This window comes from Typopeltis vanoorti, chromosome 18, assembly GCF_054136105.1.
Source record: "Typopeltis vanoorti isolate ZY-2024b chromosome 18, IOZ_Tvanoo_1.0, whole genome shotgun sequence".
In the NCBI taxonomy this organism is placed as follows: domain Eukaryota; kingdom Metazoa; phylum Arthropoda; class Arachnida; order Uropygi; family Thelyphonidae; genus Typopeltis; species Typopeltis vanoorti.
The window spans coordinates 64,049,170-64,067,765 of NC_143566.1; the positions used below are offsets into that span (position 1 = coordinate 64,049,170).

Here is an 18,596-nt window from a genome sequence, read left to right on the forward strand (position 1 = left end):
GTGTACTCCTATATTGTTACTACTACTATAATAAGCCAAAAGGCTATTTTACCGACGACATAAGTTAATTCTATAGTAGAGGTATAGGTAAGTTCGGTTCACTTAAAACCTTGATATTCCAGGTCTACCTACTCACTGATGAGACCTCAAAAAAGGTTGAAACCGGTCTCTTCTCATAATGTAAAACAGTATATATATATATACATCTCTTAGCAGCTGTGTTTTAAATTATGATAGAATATTAAGGTTAGTGACGGAGCTTGCTCCACCTTTTCTTGGAGTTGCCCTGGTGTTGTACTACCCAAGTGATCACTTACACTTGGGCTCATCAATAGTTTTTTCGGCATGAAACTCAATGGATTCGATGGATTTCGACCCGAGTTTCATACCCGACTATAAAATAAAACGGGATTTACCATCTCCCTTTAACTTATGTCGCCGGTAAAATAGCCTTTTGGCTTATTATAATGCCTTCTTTTTTAGACCACTCTAAAGCTCATTTGCACACCTAGCATAAAGCAAGAATTGTTCAAACGAGATAGCCTCAAACATACCGATATCTTTCATCTTGCCTTTCTGCTGAATTTCTACTCCTGCTGCTGGCTGTAGCAATACTGCACAGCCTTTCTGTACTTGCTATTCACCCTAAAAATACAATATCCCTTATATTCTATCCTTGTAACTATATCCTTCTCAGTTAACCAAGTTTCAGTAATGCCGCAATTTTTTGGCCGAGATGAACTGGCCAATTACTAGAAACTTCATTAGTATTTTGCATCTTTTGATGACCATTCCATTCAGATTTCAGATCTGATAATCTATTTTGTATTCAGCATTCTTTGATCATTTCAATTCTCACATTAATTTTTCTCAAAAGGGTGCCTGTACACAAATTCATCTGCTTTTTTCCAAAATATCTCTCATTTTTCCTGATTCTTCTTCACATCCATTTTTTGAGTGAACAACATCCTGTGCAGATGCCTAAATCCATTAAAGTGCAAGCTATTAATTACATAGACGTCCTTTTGTAAAGTGAGTTTACTACAAATGCACACCATTCTCCCTACACAACCAAACAATGACTCATTTGTAAACATGGCTCTTCTCAGTTAACTCTTATCATACCTAGATAACAAACTTACAATCCTTACATTAGCACTTGTTTTTCCATTTCTTCCAGTAACACTTTCATATCGTCTCACATCCAACTTTTAAATAATTTGTACCTGCCCAAACTATTAACTCTTTCGATTCTATCTGCCTTGTAACAGCATCACTAGTATCTTTAACATTTACATGAAGAAAACAAGATTTCATCATACAAGCATCAATACACCCCTGATCATGGAATCAGCAAATAATACTTTTTTTACCCTCTCTTTTTTGCTTTTTCATAGTGTCCTTTTTCTCTCTCCCCTTTCTTCTTCTCTTTTACATAAATGCTTCAACAGTGATATGAGCTCATGCTTTGACCTATGAAACACATTGTTAAAATCTCTGTCTTGTGATAATATGTAAAAGCAGTATTTCCTTCATTACAGCCATCTTTCTCAGCCTTGAATTCGGTGACATGGACTGTAAAGGACAAGTCAAGATTCAAGATCTACACAATTATTCTAAGAATCAAAGAACTAACAAAGGTGGAAAGTATATGTATAGAAGACTTGACTTGTCACCCAGAGAAGAACTTCAGCAAATAGGTCAAGTGTTTTACAATCTTTATCAGAGGTGTACAGAAAAGTGAATATGATTATGAGTTTTGAAACCATGTAGGACATCAGTCACATCACCATGTGATGAAACTATTTGTGAACAGTTTTGTTTATGTGCATATGTTTATATACTGTTAGTCATTATATAAACATATACTGAGGGTAGCACCAAGATGAGAATAAATTTCAGAATGAGTATAAGAGAGTAAATACACATAACAGACTGTAACTGATTTTATTTCCAAATTCCAAAGAAAGAAACAACCATTATGCACAATAACGTAATGGTTCAAGAGCATAATTCACTGGGCACCAGCAAATTTAGAGTTGACAGGCTTTTCAAAGAATCTGAAGGTGCCCATGAATTCTTCAGTTCAACATAAATACATGTGCTAAAGTTACTACAGATCTGGTAACCCCATCTACTTTAGCCAAGACAATAGCATTTTGTGTATGTGTGTAAACATATCTGTAACAGATCAATGGATCTGATTATTTTAATAATTTCATGACTGTCAGTCATATTGTTAATATAGGTTGCTGGTTATCACTAATTCTGATAACAAGCAACTAAAGCTATTGTAATCACTATCAATCTTATTTTTATAGGTTGAAAATAGAATATTAAAATACTGTTCAATGTTGGTTTGACTGTTGCAAAAGTTGCCATACAAAACCAGAAAATACTAATAATATGCAAAATTTAAAGTCACAGCAATAATTTTAAAACACAATTCCTATACTCACAAGGTATGATGATTATCATAGCATCTATCTGGAAAATACAACAATGACTGAAGCTCATTCCGATGGTGTGGTGTAATCTGGCCTATCTCAGAAAGATAATCTCTTGAGTTTGAGAGAACATAGTATAAAGTTGCATTGATTTTATCTCCATTTAGAAAACCCTGTGCTTTGGAATTGCTTATACCAAATCCACTATGCCATATCTACAAACAACAATGTTATTAATAAGTTTAACCTCAAAACTAGACAATGAAGTTATTTTTAAACAATAAAACACACTTCCAAATCCAAATTCTACTATTTGCCAACTTAGTTGCCATCTCAACATATCATCGAACAGCTGAAGATCTAAATCCACTTTATCATGCATTTTCATTCTTTAAGTTGTAAATGAGTGAAGAAGACAAAAACAAATGATGTCAGCATGAAAAAAAAGGTAACAAAAGACCAGCGAGTAGAATTGTATGGCGATTCGAGTAATTTGTTGAACCGAGTAATTTAGGTGTTGAATATGAGGAGTAAGCGAGCAAAGGATTTGGTAGTGGTAGTAGGGACAAATGACTTGAAATGCTATGATGGATTTCATGAAGATAGAAAAAGTAAAAAAGGAGATGGAGTGCTATTGATGATAGAAAAAGAGTTATGTCCATACAAGGTAGAGATTCAAAGTAATAGTGGTAGTAGTAGTGGAAATAGTGTTAGTGGTTCTGAGGCAGTATAGTGTGAGATAGAGGTGAACAGAATGAAATACTTAGTTGGATGTTCTATAGACCTGGTTGTAAGATACCAGGAAATGTATAAGCAAATTAGCAAATAAGAATGTAAGATTAGTTATCAGGTTATTGAGAAGGATAAAAGATGACAGTGTGATAGGAAAGGTAGTCAGTGTGTTGCCCAGGTTGACAGTGATGAGAGGAAGTGGACAGTAAGAATTATGAATTCTTGTTGAGAGGCTTATACGCTGGTTAACTAATATTTAAGGAATTGACAGCGTATACTAGAAATATAGATTAAATAAACTTTAATATATACATTCCGATATTTCGGCGAACGTCACGTTGCCATCTTCTTGGGAACTTACTAAAAGACACGTGCACACAAGTACTAATAACAGCAAATGAGACTGAAGCTAGCGTTTCCTAAAGTCCTGATGGTGCCCCCTGGCGGGCGATATTGGTAGTTCTTGGCCTTTGGGCTGAAGTTCTTCTGATAAAAGTTTCCCAAATTTGGGGCAGTTTCATGCATCCAAATTTGTTGAGGTTTGGCATGTTCCTAAGGGCCGAGGCTGATTCCATGAATAGTCTTTCATACTTGAACTTGCTGCGGTGTATTACTGTGGCTTTCTTCCATCTTATTCTGTGGCGAGTATCCAGAGCGTGGTCTGCAAGCCCAGAGTGGCTGTACTGGTAAAATCGGATGTAATCCTTGTGTTCTGAGATTCTGATATTTGCTGTCCTGCCTGTTTGGCCAAAGTAGGACAGTTTACAGCTGCAAGGGACCTGGTATACACCAGGTAGGTCTAGGGGAAGTGGTTGGTCTTTGGTGGAGCGGATAAGGGATGCCAGTTTTCTATGTGGTCTGTAACAAGTGGTCAAGTCATGTTTTTTTAGGATTTTTTTGATTTTTTCCGAGGTGCCTCTGATGTAGGGAATCGTGATAGATTTAGAGTAATCTTTTTTGTGAAGGGGAGGGGGTGGTGGGTTGTGGATAACTGGGTTAAGTATTTTTTGGATTTTTTGGAGGGGGTAGCCGTTGGCTGAGAAAGTGTCACGGATGTGATTTAGTTCAGTGGTTAGGGCTTGATCATTAGAACAGATTATTTTTGCCCTGTTGAATAATGTTTTAATAACTCCATATTGTTGTGAGGGGTGGGGATTGCTGGTGAATGTATCTGCCTGTATGGGTGGGTTTTCTATAAACTGAGAAAACCAATCAGGTTGGCGGGTGACTAGTGTGTCTAGGAAGGGGAGGTTATTGTTTTCCTCTTTTTCCAGGGTGAATTTGATTCTAGGGTGTTGGTTGTTCAAGTGTGTTAGGAAGGAGAGGAGTGAATCCGGGCCATGTGGCCAAATAGCGAAAACATCATCAACGTAGCGAAGCCATATGGTAGGTTTTTGTGGGGCTGAGTTTAAGGCTTTCTCTTCAAACATCTCCATGAAGAAGTTGGCCAAGGGTGGGGAAAGTGGTGAACTATTTGGTCGCTATTTGGCCACATGGCCCAGATTCACTCCTCTCCTTCCTAACACACTTGAACAACCAACACCCTAGAATCAAATTCACCCTGGAAAAAGAGGAAAACAATAACCTCCCCTTCCTAGACACACTAGTCACCCGCCAACCTGATGGAACCTTGGTTTTCTCAGTTTATAGAAAACCCACCCATACAGGCAGATACATTCACCAACAATCCCACCACCCCCCCTCACAACAATATGGAGTTATTAAAACATTATTCAACAGGGCAAAAATAATCTGTTCTAATGATCAAGCCCTAACCACTGAACTAAATCACATCCGTGACACTTTCTCAGCCAACGGCTACCCCCTCCAAAAAATACTTAACCCAGTTATCCACAACCCACCACCCCCTCCCCTTCACAAAAAAGATTACTCTAAATCTATCACGATTCCCTACATCAGAGGCACCTCGGAAAAAATCAAAAAAATCCTAAAAAAACATGACTTGACCACTTGTTACAGACCACATAGAAAACTGGCATCCCTTATCCGCTCCACCAAAGACCAACCACTTCCCCTAGACCTACCTGGTGTATACCAGGTCCCTTGCAGCTGTAAACTGTCCTACTTTGGCCAAACAGGCAGGACAGCAAATATCAGAATCTCAGAACACAAGGATTACATCCAATTTTACCAGTACAGCCACTCTGGGCTTGCAGACCACACTCTGGATACTCGCCACAGAATAAGATGGAAGAAAGCCACAGTAATACACCGCAGCAAGTTCAAGTATGAAAGACTATTCATGGAATCAGCCTCGGCCCTTAGGAACATGCCAAACCTCAACAAATTTGGATGCATGAAACTGCCCCAAATTTGGGAAACTTTTATCAGAAGAACTTCAGCCCAAAGGCCAAGAACTACCAATATAGCCCGCCAGGGGGCACCATCAGGACTTTAGGAAACGCTAGCTTCAGTCTCATTTGCTGTTATTAGTACTTGTGTGCACGTGTCTTTTAGTAAGTTCCCAAGAAGATGGCAACGTGACGTTCGCCGAAATATCGGAATGTATATATTAAAGTTTATTTAATCTATATTTCTAGTATACGCTGTCAATTCCTTAAATATTAGTTATCAAGAATTATGAATGACATGTTAGTAGAAATGAGTGAAGAGAAAGGAGTGCAGTTTGTTAATGTGTGGAAGGAGTTTGAAGGAAGAACTGAACTGTATAAGAGAGATGACTGCATATGAATGGTTTTGTGAGAGTCATTTGGAGAGACTACTGCTGGAAGGGAGAATAATGAGTGCAGAGAATGAATCAGAGCAAGCAAAAAGCAATGTGAAAAAGTGGGAGGGTAAGGAAGGAGCAATTGAATTGCTGCTTATGAATGAAGTGGTTAGCATGAGTGTAGAGAATGAGCATCAGTCTTTCACATGGGGTAAAAAAACTGTGTGAAAGACTGATGCTCCAAGAGGATGTGAATGCATGGGTAGATAAAAAGATAAGGGGATGACTTGGGATGTAGGAGAAAACAGTTGGATTTGAAGAAGGTTCTGAGATGAGTAAGGAGAAACAGAATTGGCTCAAGGAAAGTATGGAGAAATCACACCTAATAAGTGGTATTAGTGAAACTTATTATAGATCCAGGAATGAGCTGTTATGTTTGTATACAAATGCTTGAAGTATCCAAAACAAGGGAAATGAAATGGTTGCATTGATTGAGTTCGTTCACCCAAATATTGCTGGAATAAGTGAGATATGGTTGGATGAGGATGACATCCTGACAGGAATAGAGATGGAAGGTTATGATGTATTTCACGAAGATAGAAAGTGTAAAAAGGGAATGGAGTGCTATTGATGATACAAAAAGAGTTATCTCCATACAAGGTAGAGATTCAAGGGGAAAATAGTGGTAGTGGTTCTGAGGCAGTATAGTGTGAGATAGAGGTGAACAGAACGAAATACTTTGTTGGATGTTGCTATAGATCTGGTAATGTGCAGGGTAGTGACCAGGAAATGTATAAGCAAATTAGCCAAGAAAATGGGAAAAGGGTGAGCATTACGGATGATTTTAATTCCTGCAATACAGACTGGAATGAAGAGATAGCAACCAGAAGTAAAGAAAATGAGTTTGTTGAATTTTGAGGGCAACTATCTCAGGCAGTATATAACAGAGGGAACATGAGGATTGAAGGTCATGGATTTGATCATCTCATTAGAGGATGTTATTATAAATGAGGTGTCAAATCTCCCTCCAGTTGGTAAGAGTGACCACGAAGTGATTACCTGGGTGGTTGCCAACCATGTGAGGACTTTTGTGAGGAAAGGGTATATGCGGAACTACAAGGCTGGTGATTATGAGAAGCTCAGGAGACACTGTAGCATGGAATGAAGAGTGGGGGGTAGGGGGGGGGGTGGAAAGGAGACCGATGCAGCTTAGGTGATATTCAAGAACTATCTAGTAGAAAAGTAGGCTGTTCATCATTATCTAGTAAAAGCAATGTCTAAATGTATTCCAAAGATCAGAAGGTTAAATAAGGTAGGTGTGAAATGGATGAATGAAGAGATTAAGCATGTAATACAGAGGGAAAAAAAAGCATTATGGATGAAACATAACAAGAGTTCTAATAATCAATTCTATGAGGAATACAAAGAGCAGGCAAGGAGGGTGACTCAGTTGGTAAGGGGAGCAAAAGTTTAGTATGAACAGCAGTTAGCTAATGAAGCTAAAAAAAATTTCTAGGGAGTTCTTTCGATATATAGCCAGAAAAAAAAAAAAAAAGAATGATTATGGCAGGATTGCACTGATTAGAGAAAACGGAATAAGGACAACTGCTGTTGATGATATAGTTGAGATATTTAATGAGCAGGTCATAAAGGTCTTTCATTTTTGTGAATATGACATCTTGGAGAGTTTGAGAGCAGTGAATAATAAGGAAAAGTAAATGACAATGGGTGAGCATGAGGTATATGGGCAATTAAACAAACTTGATATTAGCCCTCCAGAGGTTGTGCGCGGACTGGGAGTCCGCACGTTTGCTTTTTTGCGTATATTTCTAAAGTGGCTGGTTAAATCCAGTTGTGCGTTTATGTTTCATATATAGGCAGGACATATGTTAGTGTAGAATATTACATTGATGCGATAACAACTGTTCCCACTGAGACATTGCGCAGTCACAGATTCCACGCGACCCTTAGTGTTATAAGAATAAGTAGTCATCAAAATTTTTAAAATTGATAAGTACTTGTAAATTATTTATATTTTTACATACAGGCTTATATATTTTTTATATATATATATATATCTATTTTATATATGTTTATATATAATTGCAATATGGTAAATTATATTCTCTTTAGGTAAAATAAAATGGGTGACTATGAGAAGGAGCAAGAATGATTACAGAAGCTGATGAATGAATACTTCGCTAATGACAAGGATGAAGATGTTTCAGACAATGATGTTAGTTCAGAGGAGGAAGACAATGTGGAAGAAATGAGTGGCAGCGAAACCGAGCAAGAAGCCGATGAGGTGTCATTAGAAGTAGCTGAAGATAACCCGGAGAGTTTGGAGGATAGATTCTATCAGGGAAAAGACGGAACTTTATGGATAGCAGTACCACGAACTAACAAATGTATTAGGACTGAGAGATACAATATAATCAAAGAATCATCTGGTCCAAAATGGCACTCAAAATTTGAAGTCACCTCTTGATATTTGGAATTATTTTATAGGCGATTCTATTTTATCAATTATTTTGGAAAACACGAACAAGTATATTGAAAGTTTAGCTAGTAATTACAATCGAGAACAAGATGCCAAGTTTAAAACTCTGAATGAAATATGGGCTATAGTTGGACACTTCTATATATTGCTGGTACATATAAAGCAAACCGTTTGAATTTAGATCTTTTTAGAAGTAATGGTAAAGGTATTGAAATATTTCGACTAACAATGTCGGTGAGGCGATTCAAATTCCTTTTGAGGTGTTTGAGATTTGATGATAAGAGTACACGTGAAGAAAGAAAAAAGCTCTACAAATTGGCAACTATTCGTGAAGTTTTTGATCTATTTGTTAATAGATCAAAAATGGATACAAAGTGCAAAAATGGATACAATCTAGGTGCATTCGCTACAATCGATGAAAAGTTGGAAGGTTTTTGAAGAAAATGTTCATTTCGCCAATACATACCAAGTAAACCGAATAAATACGGTATTAAAATTTTTGCATTATGTGATGCTAGAATGTACTATACGGCTAATCTTGAGGTATATGTTGGACAACAACCGGAAAGGCTGTACTTCGTGAGCAATTTGCCAGGTGATGTTGTTGAGAGACTAGTAGAGCCAATCAAAAATTCTGGGAGAAATATTACTTTAGATAATTGATTCACTTCTTTTCCTTTGATTGAAAACTTGCTAAAGAAATATAGACTTACTGTAATAGGAACGGTTTGAAAAAATAAAAGAGGACTACTCTTCTGAATTATTGCAAGCAAATCATCCTATAAAATTGAATATGTTTGCTTTCAAAGATAAATGCACACTTGTATCATACTGTCCCAAAAAAAAAAAGAAATTTGTTTTGTTAGCATCAAGTTTGCATGAAGATGATGGCATTCATACAGAGAGTGGAGCTTTATACAAACCTGAAATTCTGACTACCTATAACCATACAAAAGGAGAAGTAGATGTTGTTGATCAGTTGTGTTCAAGAAGATGGCCTATGGTAGTTTTTTACTCTTGCATCAACATTGCTGGAATTAATTCTCAAGTTATTTACCATGCAAATAACATTGACAAAAAAATATTGAGACATAAATTTCTGCAAGGATCTTGGATTCTCTCTACAACAAGCACATTTGCAAGAAAGGGTATCAATTCAAAGTTTGCCAAGAAATATAAAACTAAGATCACAGAAATTTGTGGGTCACTCGAGAGCAGAATTGAGAATGAAACTGCAGTTGCACATACAGAAAATGGAAGATGTTATTGTTATGATAGAAAAAAATCGTGCATCTAAATATTATTGTAAGAGATGTCACAAAATTATGTGTCTTGAACATGCTACAATCATGTGCAATGAATGTGTAGAACTTAAGTAAAAGAATGTTAATCCAGTTCTACACATTTATTGCACATGTAGCATGTAGCATATGCAATTCTATTTCTAAGACATTTAATTATTTTTTTTTATTTTGTTTTTTCTTACAAATATGTTGTAATTTGAATAAATAATCTTTTTTCTACAATATGCTTATTTATTATTATTCAAAACACCTTCAATTTTGTTAAAAATGAGTAAGGAATGACAGTCTGTGCGCGACCCTTGATGCCAAAAATTTTCACGCAACCTCTGAAGGGTTAATAAGGCTATGGGACTTGATGATATATCACCATGTATTTTGAAGGAATGTGCCTGGGAGCTGCCATCTGTCTTGACATATTTGTTTAATATGAGTCTTACATCAGGTCAAGTTTCAAAGGAGTGGAAGAAGGCAAGACTGTACAGCTTCATAAACTAGGATATAAAATTGAAGCATCAAATTACAATGCAATCTGTGTGTCAGGTATTGTGATTAAAGTTAGGAAGACTGGTGAGAATCAGTATCCAGAATTGGGTTGACAACAATGAGATTATTGCACCAGTCAACATAACTTCATGTATATTGAATTTGAAGTCAACATAACTTCAAATGCACTGCCTTCTGCTTCTCTGGTTCTCTATGGAATCCCTGCTCTTTTTAGCTACCATTCAACTGCTGCCATCAGTAATACCCCACCTATATCCATTCTGTTCTCTCCATCCTGCCTGAAAACATTATACTCACATTCTATCCCAATAACCATTGTCAGCCCTTTGTCACTAATGCTAGTTAACCAATTCTGACACCCCCCCGCCCCCTTGTTCCAAATACTTCTGGCATCTGATGGAGACAGAGATGTAGAGCAGGTGCCCTCCCTCGATGAGTCTTTGGACTCCCTGGAGGTGTCAAATAATAATAATAATAATTATCTTTGATGGACAGCATGGATTTGCTAAGGGGAGGTCATGTTTTAGTAATCTTTTTTTCTTTTTTTTTTTTTAATGTTGAGCCCATGCACAAGAGGTTGGTTAATCAACTTATACTATGAATAGTAGGTTGGGAAAGGAGATACTTGTTTACATTTGAATTAAAAATCTGTATATTGTATTCCTTGGGAAGCACATAAGGGAGAAAACTGTTCCACAATACATTCAGTAGCAGGGATGAAAGAAGAGAAAAAGAAACTCATTCTGTGGGTTACAAGGTGTACTGTCACGGGATATTTGGCAGTTGCTGTACGTGTTTCAAAGGACTTAGTAGTGAGTGGGGAATTATCAATGCTATTTCAGTTGAACTTTTGCCATGGAAATATTTATAGAATACACAAATTGCAGAAACTAAATAACTGTGCGAGTGAAAGTGGAAGCGAGTTGGTAAGAGTTAGGTTATTAATCAATCTAATTGACCTCCTCTGTATTGAGTCAAGTATTTTGAGGGAGCTCTTAGGAGCTGCCACTCCCTATGTGAGAGCAGTAGTCAATAGCTGGGCAGATTTGTGATTTGTGTAAGGTTAACAGCTGTTTAGATATGAAGTAACGTCTTCAGCAAAAGAGAAATCCTAGTTTTTTTAGAAGCTGAGGATGCAATGGTTGTGATTGTTTATGCCAGGAGAGGCTTGATGTCAGGGTGCTTCCAAGAAGAGAAATCTCATGTTGTCTGGAAATTTGAGTGTTGTCAAAGCTGGGAGAAAATAGTTATTTTTTGTGAGAAATAAACAAAACAGTTTTGCTAGCATTGAAATTCGCAAGGTTATCTAAACTCCATTGGAGAATGGCTCGTAGATCAGAACTGAGGGCAAGGTTGATGTTCTGCAGGTTGAATTGATTTGTGTAGAGTAAGGTTTATCAAATGAAAGAGAGAGAAGTGCAATGGCCAGTAGCATTGAAATTCGCAAGGTTATCTAAACTCCATTGGAGAATGGCTCGTAGATCAGAACTGAGGGCAAGGTTGATGTTCTGCAGGTTGAATTGATTTGTGTAGAGTAAGGTTTATCAAATGAAAGAGAGAGAAGTGCAATGTGCTATCATCTGCAAAACTGTGTAATGGGTCGGAGGTCAACTCAAGTTGGTCATTGATATATAGAAGGAAGAGGGTTGGTGAGAGAACAGAATCTTGTGGAACCCCAGCATTAATTGAATGGTAAGATGATAAGGAATCATCCACCATCATGCAAAGTGTGTGAGTCCAGACAGAAAGCTGGAAATCTAACTGCACAAGTTCTGAGACAGACCAAATGATGGGAGTTTGTTTAGTAAACCTTTGTGCCAGACTTGATCAAAAGCTTTGCAGATATCAAGTGCAACCACTCGAGATTCACCAAACTTCACCATGGCATTTGTTCAGAAAGGGATGATATATGTAAGATCTGCTGTTGATCGGCAGCGATTGAATCCATACTTGTGGTCGTTTATGAGCTCGGCACCTTCATGGTAGTGTAGGAGTTGGGAATTGATAGTTCTCTCCATTACTTTAGATAGAACTGAGGTAAGTGAGATAGGGCAGTAGTTTGATGGCAGTGATTTGTCACTCTTCTTGAAAATGGGTTGAACATAGGCCAATTTCCAGGCTGTGGGATAAATACCAGTGGAGTAAGAGAGCATATACAGGCACCATAGGATAGGAGTCAGTTCTAGTGCACAAACCTTTAGGTCAATTGGAGGAATGCCATCAGGGCCAGTAGACTTTTTTGGGTTTAATTTGGACAATATTTTTCTGATCACTTTCTGGCAAAAGGATATAGGTGGCATGATATACTGGACATCTGGAATGGCTGGGGGGGGGGACATTTATCATTGTCAGTTATGTGTGCATTGGAGGAAAATTGTGATGCCAGGAGATTGGCTTTTTCTGTGGGTGATGATGCAATAGAGCCATCTTCACCATCATCATCAACAACCATGAGTCCAATGCCCATACGTGTCTGCTGCCATCTTGATATGATTCTTCCATTGCATTCTGTTTTGTGTAAGATGACTCAATTTGTGTATAGAGTTTCCACACCATTTGAAGATGTCATCGCCCCATTCTCTGTTTGGTCTTCCTCTTTTGTTCTTTCCTTCAATCATTCCAAACAGCAAAGTTTTTAATTTTCTCTCATCATTCATTCTACATATATGGCCAAATAGACGTAGTTTCCTTTTGATTATTTTCTGGATCAGGTTTTCTTTTGGTTGTATTCATCTGTAGATTTCCTCATTGTTAACTTTCTGTATCCAGCTTATTCTCAAGATCTTGCTATAGCAATTCCTCTCAAATGCCAATATTCTCCATTCAGATTCTCTCAGGAGTACCCATGCCTCGCATCCATAGAGCATGCTGCTGAAGATACAAGTTTCTACAATGCGCAGTTTAGTTTGCATCTTTATAGCTCGGCTCTTCAATATTCTGTCCATGGCTTTTAAAATAATTGTTGCTCTGGCAATTCTAATTTTTATCTCTTTTTTTGGGGTCCAAGATATGTGAAGTGTTCCACATTTTCCAGTTGAAATCTGTCTATCATAACTCTGTTCAGTAACTCCTGTTGTCCGAATAGCATTGCTTTAGTTTTTTCCAAGTTGACATTTAGTCCATATCTTTTTTCCTTCTGTGTATAGTGTTTGCATTGTCTGTTCCAGCCTTGCTGCATCTTCTTCAATCACGACGATGTCATCTGCAAAGCAGAGGTAGTTTATTCTCATGCCATTTATTGAAATGCCTCCACCTTCTTCTTTAATCTTATCTAGTGTTCTTCCCAGATGTGTGATGAAGATGATTGGTGATATTGGGTCCCCTTGTCTTGTGCCTTGACCAGTGGCAAACAATCTCACCTACTCTTCTGATTTTAGCTTGTGCTTGGCTGTTTATATCTTTCAGCAGGTGGATCAATTTATTGTCCACACCATAGGATTCCAAGACAGCCCATGTTATATTTTGGTCAATATTATCAAATGTTTTTTGGAAGTCCACGAAACAGCAATATATCTTTTTGTTCTTTCTTCGAGCTTTCTCTGCTATTAGTCTTAGTGTGAGTATTTGTTGCACTGTACTTCGATCTTGTCGAAATCTGGCTTGCTCATCCGGAAGATGTGCCTCCATATGTCCCTTCAGGTGCTCTATTAGTATTTTCATCAGCACTTTGCCAAGATGACTCATTGAATGCAATAGTTCTGTAATTGGTGCATTCTAAAGCACTGCCATTTTTCTTATGAAGAACAACCAAGACCGATTTTTTCCACTCTTCAGGGGCATACCCTGATCTCCATATTTCATTACATAGCTTATGTATTTCTTTTGAACTGATTCTCCCCCCCATATTTTAGCATCTCGCCTATTATGTTGTCATTTCCAGGACTCTTGTTGTTCTTGAGATGTTTTATAGCCTTAATCACCTCCTCTTCCAAGATGTCATTTTCAAAGATCTCTGCTGGTGGAGAGATTGCTTTTAGTTCTTTGATTACTTCTGTTGCAGTATCATTTAGTTGATTTTTATATAATTTGCTGCAATATCTTGTAAGCCAATTCTACAACTGGCTTACATCAAGAACTCCATCTTCCTATGCTTGATTTTTTATTTGTACAGCCTTGGCACATCTTTTGGAGAACCAGGGCTTAGCTAGGGGATGGCAGTTCAGAGTAATATGGAATGTATGTTTCCATGCTGGTAAGGATTACTTCAGTGAATATATTGGGGTTGTAAGGTCTAAGTGGGACAGAGGCTGCCCCCACTTAGCACTGTTATAATGCCAAACTACTCTTACATGGGAGTAAAGTTGTGTATGTGTTGTCACCTGGAGAGAAGATGAGTACCAGATTGTAGTCAGAATTACCTAGGTGGCCCATTACATTAATTGTGTATTTGAAGGGTTCACTCATGAGGAAGAGATCTAGGTGTTTGGGGAGTGGTAAAGGTTATTTGGTATTCTGGTTGGCATGTGAACAATTTATGTAAGGTTGTTGGTAATGGCAAATGTCACGGCATCTCTGCCTGATAGATCTGCACAACTGAAGGAGGAAAATCAATTTGTGCTGTGGCCATTAAAATCTTCTAGGATTTTGCTGTTAGGAAAGTGAGACTGGAGAAAAAAAATTTTTAAGGAGAGAAAACTAAACAGCTCAGAATCGCATAAGCAATAGTGACAGCAAATGAATTTGACTGAGTGGGGAAGAGAGATTTTCAACCAAAGAAGGTCAAAGTTGGGTGAGTCTAGGTTGGTTGGTTGCTCTCTGGCAAGGTATGTCAGAGCAGGTAATATGCAAAGATGTCACCCTTTGGTCAAAAGCAGTTAAAGAGTTTGTAGTTTGGAAAGTAGAGATGAATATTCTGGGGGGGGGGGGATTTGAGTTTCTGCCAAGAAGAGTAGGTGGGGATTTATAGAGTGGAGATAGTAGTTGACACTATTGTTGGTGTGTTGCAATCTACTTGCTTATAACAATATGGTGACAACAGCATTGGATGTGGGAGATGTAGTGTACTTAGACTTTGCAAAAGCTTTTGATAGATTACCACATGATGGTTGATAGTCAAACCAGAGTTGATGGGGTTGGACATTAAACTAGTGCTTTGGATTGAGACTGGCTGTCTGATAGGTAACAACAAGTTGTGTATGAGAGAGAAATATACCAGAAGAGGAAAGTCACTAGTGAGTGTGCCTCAGGGGTCTATTTTAGGGTCACTGTTGTTTAAACCTGTATGTTAATGATATTGAGGAAGATTTCAATTGGGATATTCAGTTGTCTGCAGATGATGCAAAAGTTGGGACGAACTATGAAGAGTAGAGAAGGTGTTGTGGCCTTACAAGAAGACTTGAATAGACTGAGTGAATGGACACCAGAATAGGGGTACCAGTTCAATGTTGCAAAATGTAAGGTTTTAAAATTTGGGAAACAAAGATGGGCTGTAGAATTTACGCTTGGTGGGAATATATTGTTGCAGGTGGAGGAAATAAGAGATCTTGGGGTGATGGTGGATCATCATCAAATTCCTGACAAGTACCCTCAAGGGGTGTACAGGATATGATAGTACTACATGAAATTTTACATCATTACTAACTTCCAATCTACAATTTTCCTCCAAATCAGTCTGTTACTTTTCAAGACTCCAACAGTATCAGATCTTATATTTCTTTCGTCTAAGGCACTTTGTACCGTATCAATTCGCCTATATCTTGGTCTTCCTCTGGGTCATATTCCTGCCAACCTGGCAGAGAATACTTGTTTTTGCTAATCTTTCCTCGCCCATTCTGTTTAAGTGACCATACCTCCTGAGATTAGCTCTGCTAACGCATTCCTGGATGCTGACAATGTCAAGTTCTTTCCTAATATTCTCGTTTTTAATATGATATTGCCATTAATGCCATCTGTTCAAGCCTCTAATCTTTCTCAGGATTCTCATATCAGCAGTCTCTAGTCTTTGATCCAGTGTTTTACTTCTGACTTAGCTCTCAGATCCATAAGTTAAAACTGGTTTGAATACTGTCTTGTATACAACTAATTTAGTGTTCTGACTAATTTCTCTCTTATTCCATATAAATTTATTCCCATACCAGCTTTGTTGATTCTATTGCCTATTTCCATATTTAATTTACCTTCTTCAGTAAAAATCGTGCCTAAGCAGCTGAAATGTTTTACTTGTTCCACAGGTTCCCCATTCACAACACAGTTGACATTTTCAATGATTCTGTCTATTTTCATTGTCTGTCTTTTTAATGCTGACCTTCATACCATATCTATTACAACAGTTATTCAATTTAGTCAGGGAATCTTGCAAACTTGTAACAAATTTATTTAGAAGTATAACATCGTTCGCATAAAGCAAAGAGCTGACATTAACATCTCCAATTCTGATATCATGTTTAATACCACTTTCCTTCATAATGTGATCCATATAGATAATGAATAACAGAGGGGATAATGTACATCCTTGTCTCACAACAGATTTAACATTAAACCATCTTCCTGTATTTCCTTCAATTCTAACTGCTGAATTACAACTCAAATAAAGACTAAGTATTGCTTGATATAATGCCCCCTTGACACGATGTAACTGTAGCATATATTGAATAGCTTCTCTCTCTGGCATCATGTCACATGCCCTTTCCAGATCGACAAAACTTAAATACAGATCTTTGTTATATTCCCATGCTTTCTCAACTATTTGTCGTAAAGTGAAGATCTGATCTTGACAGCTTCTATTTGGCCTGAATCCAGCTTGTTCTTCACCAAGCTTTTCTTCCACAATTGTTCTCAACCATTTCTCAAGTATACTTGCATAGATCTTGCCAGGAACACTCAGCAGGGAATTACCTCTGTAATTCTCACATTCAGTTTTATTTCCCTTTTTATATATGGGTACTATTAGAGCTCTACTCCAATCATTGGGAATTCGTCCTTCTGTCCAGGCTTTCTGAACTATGCAGTGCAGTCACTGTAAGACTTTTATACCATCATACTTCAACATTTCTGGTCGCATATCATCTACATTTATTCTTTGATCAAATGTGGAAAGGCCTGCTGCCTTTCCACATTTCAAGCTTTTGATGGCTTTTTCTACTTGAAGTATGGATATGTATTCCTGACTGCATGCCTGGTCAGTGTTTTTTACCACTGTGCTGTCATCACTGCTTGTTTCATTTTTCAAAGTACTTACTCCATACTTCAAGGATATCTTTTTCTCCTGTTTTCATGTCACCTTTATCATCTCTAACTCCTTTTACAGCACTCTTTCCTCCATTTCTAAGCTTCTTCAACAACCTCTAGAATATCTTACCACCTTCTTGATATATATTTTCTATGTTCTTGCCAAAGTCCTCCCATGACTTCTGTTTAGCTAGTTTCACGCAGTGTTTAGCTTTCTTACATTTGTCTCTGTATTCTCTAAGAGCAAAAGCTGAGTTATTTGCCAGGAACTTTTGATATGCTTTCTTCTTTTCCTTCACTGCCTCTTTAACTTCCTGTGTCCACTATGGAGTTCTGATTTTTCTATCCTTGCAGACAATTTCACCACATGCCTCTCTGGCTGAATCAATCAGAGTTTTCTTCAAGGCTTGCCACTGAATTCTCCAGGATTTGGTTCCTGTTCTCAAACTCTTTCATTTTTTCTTCAATAATCTTTGTGTATTATAGTCTACAGTTCACATCTGAGAGCTGCTCAACTTTTATTCGCTTTAAAACTTTCTTACATGTTATTCTTTTCAATATGAAATTCAATTTTATCCTGCTCAAGACTAAATAGTGACCACTTCCAATTTCAAATTTTCTGTACACTCTGGTGTCCTGCACCAGGGATAGAACATCACTATCAACAATAACATAGTCAATGAGACTTTTCTTATTCCTTGCCTCTTCTCTCCATGTGAATTTGTGCACATTTTTATGTTGGAACATGGTGTTAGTAATAACCAGTCCATGTCTTGAGCAGATATCCAACAGGTATTTGCCATTATTATTAGCTTTGCTCTTTTCTCCAAATTTTCCCAAAATATTTTTGTATGTCTGACAATCATTTCCTACTCTGCTATTTAGATCCCCAACAAGGACCAACTTTTCTTTTTTCATTGTGTCAGTTGCTTTTTATAAAGCATCAAAAAATTCCTCCACTTCTACCTTAGTAGAACCTTCTGTGGGATCATAGGCACAAATAAGTCTCATTGTCCAATTCCCCATTCTGATATTTGCCCACATCACTCTACTTGAGAATGCCTGCCATTCAAGAAGATTAGCCTCGTATTTTGTGTTGAGTACTATGGCTATTCAATCTTTTCTTTGATTGTCATTGCCTGAATATAACATTTTGTATTTATTGCTCAGAAAGATCTCACCAGTTTTTGTCTTTTTTGTTTCAGTCACCCCTATTATGTCGATCTGGTACTTATCTAATTCTTAAACTAGTT

At 37.5% G+C, this 18,596-nt stretch overlaps 1 protein-coding gene across 3 annotated transcripts in view; it reads right to left on the reverse strand.

Annotated features, from left to right (window-relative positions):
• LOC150096721 (uncharacterized protein KIAA2013 homolog) overlaps window positions 1-18,596 on the reverse strand; it is a 401,644-nt gene that overhangs the window by 78,034 nt on the left and 305,014 nt on the right. For all 3 annotated transcript variants that reach the window (XM_090407839.1, XM_090407838.1, XM_090407840.1), the window contains exon 12: window positions 2,460-2,662. In XM_090407839.1, coding sequence (XP_090263965.1) covers window positions 2,460-2,662 — 203 coding nt within the window. The remainder of the gene's footprint in view (window positions 1-2,459; window positions 2,663-18,596) is intronic.